Genomic DNA, 9,444 nt, shown 5'->3' on the forward strand with positions numbered 1-9,444 from the left:
TATCTTACCGTTCAACATTTTGGTTCCGCGGGAGTTTGTGGCAGGCTGGCCAGGTAGCATTTTTCGATGCTAATTTTAGAAAATTAGCATTATTTCAAGGCCGCTAGCATTGAACTAATTTTTATCATTAAACTAGCATCATTTGCATGGTCCAAGCATTGTGAGATCTTGTCTAGCATTTTAGCATTTCTCTAGCATTATTTCACTAAAAAAATGACCAAAAGGGAAGAAAAGCAAAAGAAATCTCACAAGAGAACTATATTTGGCGGTGTTAACAATGTTCTTTCATTGGATCCCTTTCCCCTTCCATAAAATTGATGCGCTGTAGTAAAGAAGATTCAAAATAGAAGAGATTGACAACAATTGAGCTCTATGGATAAAGAAACTTATTGCAGCTCTTGCTAATGTCCGCTTTGATGCATGATGCACGATCAAAAAACATTTTAATTTATTTTCATGATCTAATCTCACCCAAGATTTTTTAGCGATAAGGTCAAAAATAATTGTGCGTACAAAACCTTGTTCAAATCCTGAAAGTACATTTTTGCTCAAATAAAACTTGTCACTTTTTGGTGTCCCTGTCTAAGTCTCAGGGTTCAAAATTAGGAGATGTCATAGACAAAACTGCATCAGTTTTTACTGCCAGGTTTTCCTTTGGATTTTTGTGCTTTTCAAATGTTTTTTCTTTCTAAATTATAAGTTTCAAGATGCTGCCTGAACACATGATGTCAAAGAGTGCCAAATATAATTGAATTGTGAAACTGAAATTCTTTATGAGCACCCTGAATAATTTCCTTTCCTGAACAAGAAAGCATTGTTCTAGCATTTTCGAATTCCAATTAGCATTTTTTAGCATTGATTTTGCGCGAGTTGGCATCGCTGGCTGAATAAAACCTGGCCATCCTGGTTTGCGGTCAATGTCGATAGCCAAAAATTCAATTGGATCATGGTGCAAGACGGTTGTGATGTCTTATTAACTATTTCACCACAAAATGCTTGAAATCACATCTTTCTTTGAATTTCCTTTATTTTATATGCGGAATACAGCCATGCTGAGTTAATGGACCAATATGGCGCAATGGTGGAGTTCCCCGACTTGCCAATATGACTAAAGCCTTTTTGGTTGAAATGATATTATTACGTTGAGAAAAATATTGTACAATGTTAAAAAAAAAATGTGAATCTTCGAAGAAATGATTTGTTATAATGGCATAAATGTTAATTTTAGCCCGCCTTTTGGATTCAGATAATAGATACAGATGTTGCGGTAACTTTTGATTCTCTTTTAAAGCCTTGACTTACTGCTTGGCGCCCTTTTGTGAAATGAATGGTTTTTGTTTTTGGTTGGATCAAAGCCATGATGACAGGCATGGCTAACTTAACCGCATCCCCTTTTTTGCTGACTTACACAAACAGAAAAATTGGAAGCTGGATTTGATATAATTGTCAAAAACTGAAATGATCTGGTGGGAGATTTAATCATATCATGTTGTAGAGAGATAAATGAAAAAACTAACAAAAAAGTGACTAAAAAAGTAGAAATTTGGCCCCCCTCAAAAAAATTTCTCGACTAAGAAAGTTTTTCCAGGTTTTAGAAAAAACTTCACGTTTTTCGTGGTCTGCATATGACACTACCTCTCAACCCAAACAAGTTCTTAAGAATGGGGACCATCTAATAATGTTCGTATAGATACAAGCAACGTCAGACAAAATACGTGATTTGGGAAAAGAAACAAAGCTTTCCATAGAATAAAACCGGAAGGTTGCTATGATTGTGTTTATTCTTTTAGTAAATGTGTCACAACATTACTTGAGTATGTTGATCTGACTACGCCACTGATTCTTTTCAAATATCGTAGCACTGAAGCAAGACGCGATACGGATTAAGGATTACCATTAAGTCTAGTTACTTCGGTTGTTCTATGCAGAGTGACGCTTTTTTCTTTGCTCGTCGTCAGACCAAAATAGTGTTGCAACATCCTTTCTCCCCGAGAATACATTAACCAATAGGTGAAATGTTAAAGATTTAGGAGCGTGGACGGAGTAACATGACGGCCATGTCAAGTGGGGTTAGGAGGCGTACCCAGTGGAGAAGGAGGGCTCTGGAACATATAATGGTTTAAATCTCAGTGAGTGTAATGGTCCACCACGGTGAGAAGGTACGTAGGTGTGGCCACGGGAGGTAGGCAGAGGCCCAACAAGGTCTACATGGATGTGCTCAAAACGTTGGATAGGTGATGCAAAATCTGAGAGTGGGGCCTTGACATGCTGGTGGACCTTGGCACGTTTGCAGGGGATCCACTGGCGGGACCAGGCACGAATCTGTATGGCAAGGTACTCCAAAACATAGCGGGAGGCAACCATCTTAGTCGTGATGTTGATACCAGGGTGTGAGAGCCCATGGACCGCATCAAAATCCCGACGCTACCATTGGGCTGGAGTAAGGGGTCTAGGATGGCTGGTACTGAACTCGATAAAATATTCCAGGGATTCACTACTGATCAAGAAAATGAAAAAAGCTTATGTTGTAAACTAGGGTCCGAAACTATATAACCTCCTGCCGTCGGCGAGAGGCGAGTCTTTGTTCCATCTGACCCTGCCTTATCTTTTAAAATCATGTAGAAACGTATTTGTCCAAAATCCCTGACCAACCATATGATCAGGGGCTTCACAGATCGGCTAATACCAATTCGTTGGTAGACCAAGTGCTTCATTATTGTACCTGACCATTTCTCGTTATAGTTTGTTTTTAATCAATCAGACATGACATTTTTTTTTTATATTGAATGACATTCTTTGTATCTGTTACAAAATCCGTAAAATCTTCGCTAGAAAAAAAACCTGCCGATGTACTGGTATGCACTCCCCGTTTGGATAACAGGCTCCGTGTCAATGTCCACTTGGGAATTCGTCGATTCGGTGCTTACAAAAGCTAATATTTTCTTGGCTTTTCCAATTCACCGCTTAACTTCTTGACCCCTTCTTCGAACCAATTAAATTCTGCGTCGCTTGAACTTGTCAACACTCAATTCAGATTGGTTGAAGCATATGGCAAAGCGGTCACACAGTCAAGCGAATAACCCACAAAAATATCTGCTAAAGTGTACCTAAGAAGGTACTAGGGACTGCTTTCTCATCCAATAACGCAATGATCCATTTACAAACTCATACATATCCTGTGGAAATATTACCCAACAACATTGCTTGTCATCGGGCTTCGTCAATCAAATGGGCGAAGGTTTCAATGGGGTTACTCTCGTTATTTCATGATCTATCACCTAACGATGCTCCCAACATCATTCCTATCGTACTGACAACTTTCTGGTTGCCAGAAGAATTTATTCTCCATTTGAATTCAGTATACTGAGATAGTGAGATAACTTATAGGTAGTGACCAATGTTTTTTAAGTAATAGGAAAGAATACCATCTTATTCCAGTCAGTACATGAGCACCTTCAGCATTTTCACATTTTATGTACATCAAATCTATGACCGAAATGATGTTTAAAACATTACAAAATACGTATACTCGTACCATCTGATTTCAGTTCAGTATTTATTTCTCTCAACGCCAAAGGGCATGTTTCAATGTTGACTTCCAATTTTACCATTTTCGTTAACATCAATGACCCTCTATTTCACTTTTCCTTATAGCTAACATAGTTGTTTCAGTCTCATCTGTATGTCTTATCTGCCAGCTGAATTCCTGTTGACATGGACAACAACTTTATCAAACTACATATGGCCCGATAGCACTGATGGTTACAATGTCTGTCACTTGGATTCAGGTAAAGTACTAGGTCAGAATCGCTTTTGAACCCTCGTCATGTTTTGGCCTTGGTGGATCCTTATTGGACTGGCGATCATTGGGTTGTTAGCGACGGCCTTGTACTGTTTTTGTGATAGTGGGCGGATCAGCCATGCCAACAGTGTGCTCAAAGGATGGGTCAAGCCATTTTTAGGGATCGAACCGACACCACCAACTAGTCCTCGACCCCCCTCACATGTTGTGGTTCAAGTACCTCCGACATTTGTGCCACAAAATGGCACCACATTGTCAAAATTAGATGGTGTTCCAAGTACGTTTGGCGGAAATGTTCTTCCCAGCTCAAAAAACTCGGAATTGTCCCTTGCAGCAGAACAGGTGCTTCCGATCGTGAAACCTGCTGGACTCGACCCTAAAGACGTGCAAATTACCAAACCAACGCAATCAGAATTCAGCCATGCCAACAGTGTGCTCAAAGGATGGGTCAAGCCATTTTTAGGGATCGAACCGACACCACCAACTAGTCCTCGACCCCCCTCACATGTTGTGGTTCAAGTACCTCCGACATTTGTGCCACAAAATGGCACCACATTGTCAAAATTAGATGGTGTTCCAAGTACGTTTGGCGGAAATGTTCTTCCCAGCTCAAAAAACTCGGAATTGTCCCTTGCAGCAGAACAGGTGCTTCCGATCGTGAAACCTGCTGGACTCGACCCTAAAGACGTGCAAATTACCAAACCAACGCAATCAGAATTCAGCCATGCCAACAGTGTGCTCAAAGGATGGGTCAAGCCATTTTTAGGGATCGAACCGACACCACCAACTAGTCCTCGACCCCCCTCACATGTTGTGGTTCAAGTACCTCCGACATTTGTGCCACAAAATGGCACCACATTGTCAAAATTAGATGGTGTTCCAAGTACGTTTGGCGGAAATGTTCTTCCCAGCTCAAAAAACTCGGAATTGTCCCTTGCAGCAGAACAGGTGCTTCCGATCGTGAAACCTGCTGGACTCGACCCTAAAGACGTGCAAATTACCAAACCAACGCAATCAGAATTCAGCCATGCCAACAGTGTGCTCAAAGGATGGGTCAAGCCATTTTTAGGGATCGAACCGACACCACCAACTAGTCCTCGACCCCCCTCACATGTTGTGGTTCAAGTACCTCCGACATTTGTGCCACAAAATGGCACCACATTGTCAAAATTAGATGGTGTTCCAAGTACGTTTGGCGGAAATGTTCTTCCCAGCTCAAAAAACTCGGAATTGTCCCTTGCAGCAGAACAGGTGCTTCCGATCGTGAAACCTGCTGGACTCGACCCTAAAGACGTGCAAATTACCAAACCAACGCAATCAGAATTCAGCCATGCCAACAGTGTGCTCAAAGGATGGGTCAAGCCATTTTTAGGGATCGAACCGACACCACCAACTAGTCCTCGACCCCCCTCACATGTTGTGGTTCAAGTACCTCCGACATTTGTGCCACAAAATGGCACCACATTGTCAAAATTAGATGGTGTTCCAAGTACGTTTGGCGGAAATGTTCTTCCCAGCTCAAAAAACTCGGAATTGTCCCTTGCAGCAGAACAGGTGCTTCCGATCGTGAAACCTGCTGGACTCGACCCTAAAGACGTGCAAATTACCAAACCAACGCAATCAGAATTCAGCCATGCCAACAGTGTGCTCAAAGGATGGGTCAAGCCATTTTTAGGGATCGAACCGACACCACCAACTAGTCCTCGACCCCCCTCACATGTTGTGGTTCAAGTACCTCCGACATTTGTGCCACAAAATGGCACCACATTGTCAAAATTAGATGGTGTTCCAAGTACGTTTGGCGGAAATGTTCTTCCCAGCTCAAAAAACTCGGAATTGTCCCTTGCAGCAGAACAGGTGCTTCCGATCGTGAAACCTGCTGGACTCGACCCTAAAGACGTGCAAATTACCAAACCAACGCCATCAGAAGTCATCCCCCCTAGCTTCACTCAGAAGAGAGGTGCCAAAACTACCAGACCCCCCATCAAGAGAGCGTCCATGAAACCAATTCAGCCTGATATTGGCGTACGCCGCTACAATAAGACGGTATACTTGCGGATTAAGAATGCAAACTACAATCTTAGTTATCGGTCGAAATCCAAACACATGAGCAGAAATGAATTGACCGTGAGCATTGCAAAGGCCATGAGTAGGAAGCGAGCCATCCACATTCCAGTCAATACGGTTTTTGAAGAGCCAACGGGCTGGCAATTGTGGGAAACGACCAAAAGCGATCGCGTGGTGTCCTCGAACATGGTCCAAGTCATGCAATGCGTTCGAACATCAGGAGAAAACATTGACGTCGAAGACTATGGCTTCAGATACGTGATATTTGAGAGGTTGAACATGGGTCATCATTTCCGTGGAACAAGATTGAACCTCTGAGCTCATATTCAGTGACATCATATTTCTTTCGTCAAAGTTTTGAACTCCCGGCAATTGAAAACCATAAGTAATTTATAGCAAAAATATATTTCTTGTTCAATGATCTCTTACTTAGAAGCAAAGGCTCATTGCTCGAATGATCAGTCTATTGAGATTGGCGAGGCTATTCAAATTGAGTAGCTAGTTGATCTTGAAGTCACAGATCAAGATGCTTTAGAGACCATCAGGGAGTTGAGACGCTCAAGCTCTCCTGCCCCAGATTGTGTGACATCTCAATTTCTGATGAGAGGCTCACAGGTTCTTACTCCAGTTTTCTCGTACTTGATGCGTTACAGCTTGGATCAGGCAAGTTCACATCTTCTCTAAAGTTAGCTCATGTTGTTCTTATTTTTAAAGGGAAAGAGATAAGTCGCTCCCCAGTAACTATAGCCCGATTTCTCTCACTTCAAATATTGCAAAGGTGTTTGACAAGATCATGAAGTTCAAACTTGTAGGATTTCTTGATATCCATGAAGTCCTTCCTCCTAGTCAGGATGGGTTCCGAGCACATTTTTTACCCAACTGATTGAGCATATAGAACAAGTCATTGAGAGACTAGAGAGTCATGGATCAGCCGATGTAGTTTATGTTGACTTTTCCAAGGCTTTTGGCAAGGTAGATTGTGGCCTCTTAGTTAATAGGCTCCGTGGGATTGGGATCCAAGGCAAGGCTCTCAATTGGTTCAGAAGCGTCATTTCTGGTAGGAAGCACTTGGTTAGGGTTGATGGATCCTTTAGCGACATACATGATGTTAAGTCGGGCGTTCCTTAGGGCTTCATTTTAGGTCCTCTCCATTCCATCATCTGTGTTGCTCCACTTGAAATGCCTAGTGATAATGTCAATACCTATTCTTACACTGGGTTCGTCATAAAGAACTCGACTTTGGGACCAAAAGTTCGAAATGGTCTTTTCTCGGGCAATCATGAACCGATTTAGTCGAAATTTCATTTGTGAACTCTTGTGGCATTCGTCAACTTGGACTATAAGTCAGCCCTGCTGTTGGCGTTCATGCATGACTCCAGATGCAATTGTTGATGATGAATAAGAAGTTGAAGCCCCAATAGGAGTGGGTGAGTGTGACCATCAAGGCTTTTTCAAAGAAAAATTTTGCTTTGTAGGCTGTGGCTGTGATTCGCGGTCAAATTGAGTAATATAACACTGCCAGATAAAAAACAATGCTTGACTTTTGATCCTTGATAAAATANCAATGCTTGACTTTTGATCCTTGATAAAATAGGCCGTTGTCTTGATAGTTGTATGGACCAGGACTCACAGGACTTTCATAGACTTCAGGACTATGAAACACTCTGCCTTGGTCCTTCGCCACTTCTAGCCTTCAATTAACAATTCTACTTGTCATCATATCCACAGACAGAGATGGAATTCTTTCTCATACCAGGCAGGTAAGACGACTACCTTGCTGAGGCTAGGATCCCAAGTAAAGTCGTTGAGGTAGAATGTTTGGATGCCATCACAAACGATAAAATATTGATCCAGCTTTATTCCGGCTCATTTCTGGGGCCTAAAAACAGAGTTACTTGCAATTCCTAGGGTTGAAAACTGTTTGTAGGCTAGATCAATGAGAAATGTCTTTTGGTCTGAATTAGAAACGATTGTGCCAGCATCCAAGTCTGCAATTGTGAATAGGGTGATCTTAGAGCAGGCAATATGAGTGCTTCACATTTATTCAACATGCAGAGGCTCTCCCTCTTCCTAAAACCTGACCAGCTGACGAATTTGATGGTTTGTCCAACGGGAAACTCAAGCATTCCGATCTGACCTGCCATTGCCCACAGATTTCATTCTGGATTTGCTTTTTGACGTTTTTCTTACTTCTTGTAAATCACTCTGACTGAGGCCAGAATTTGCCCACTGAGGCCAGAGTTTGCCCACTGAGGCCAGAGTTTGCCCACTGAGGCCAGATTTGCATCTGGCATTGTGTTTTCCACGTTTTTACGACTTGGAGGGAGTTCGAAGGAATCCTACTGCTTATAGAAGAACAAGGTCCTATGACATCGGGCAAGTCGGTTGTTCATTGGACGGACTCCAAGAATGTCGAGCGAATTATACTGAAAGAATCGAGCACTGAAGACCTACAACAAATGGCTCTAACCATTCATAATACAACCAGAGAACTATCAATAGATCTGCGCGTGATTTGGCGCCCAAGATTAGACCCAAGGTTACCATAAGCAGATGCTTTCAGCAGAGCCATCGACCATGACGACTATGGTATTGACGACCTCTCCTTTCAATTTCTTCAGCGCCTTGCGGGAAGACCTTTCGATTTCGATCTGTTTGCTTCGGACAACAATTTTAGAATCTCAAATTTCGCATCTAGTATAGCATCTAACCATTTAGGTTTTAGCTATTTAGGGACGCATTTACGAATCCATGGTCAAATTTGGGATTTTGTTATGTCCATCCGCTTGTGGAAGTAATTGGGTCGGTTATTCAAAAAATCATCAAAGACTCAGCTTCGGGAATAATTGATACTTCCTTTTTGGAAGACAATGAAAAACTGGCTGACTGTGTGCCAAGATGGCGTACACTTCAACAGAGTCTTCATTTGAGGCACAGCCATTCGACCATGTTAACGAAAAAGTCCGGGAGTTATTAGCCCCACGTTCCACGGTTTTCCCAGTTTTGCTACATTAGCTCTTGAATTCCAAGGAGCTATGCCGGATCCACTAACAAGCCGCGTTGAATTAGATGCCTGTTCCAAAGGAGGATGTCATAAATGCATTTTTTCTCCATCGCAAGAAGTCTAGCTTTCGACAGAAAGGCAGTGGAAGCGAAATTTCAATTTCCAAGCAACACTTCGATTAGTACATCAGCACTTATCGCTCTACCCCCGATCCCTGCCAACTTATCCGTCCGTGATTGCGGTCTAGACCCGTATTTAAGAGTGTCTCCACGTTTGCCGTCGCAGACATTAGGCACTTCTATAAATGATTGCGAATTCGGCCCGCTCGGCCGACAGAGCTTTAGCTCTCAAAATGAGTTTCAAAGCTACCTCTACCTGGGCTGCATATCGAAGAGCTTTCGACCATTTCCAAAACTGGTGCACGTCTACCACTAAATCATCAGTTAATTTACCAACGAACGTCAGAACGATGGAGTTATACCTGGCGGATCTCGCATTCAACAAAAAATCCGTTTCTTCTGTAGAACTGGCAACTGCGGCTATTGGCACTTATCAAAACTGGTATGGTTGG

At 42.4% G+C, this 9,444-nt stretch overlaps 1 protein-coding gene across 1 annotated transcript; it reads left to right on the forward strand.

The window, feature by feature from the left end:
* The first annotated feature begins 3,826 nt into the window (after nucleotides 1-3,826).
* Nucleotides 3,827-6,187, forward strand: LOC131882457 (proline-rich protein 36-like). The gene has a single exon (XM_059229604.1). The coding sequence runs from the start codon at nucleotides 3,827-3,829 to the stop codon at nucleotides 6,185-6,187; it is 2,361 nt and encodes a 786-aa protein (XP_059085587.1).
* The last annotated feature ends 3,257 nt before the right edge of the window (nucleotides 6,188-9,444 follow it).

Source organism: Tigriopus californicus, chromosome 6, assembly GCF_007210705.1.
Source record: "Tigriopus californicus strain San Diego chromosome 6, Tcal_SD_v2.1, whole genome shotgun sequence".
Taxonomy (NCBI): Eukaryota; Metazoa; Arthropoda; class Copepoda; order Harpacticoida; family Harpacticidae; genus Tigriopus; species Tigriopus californicus.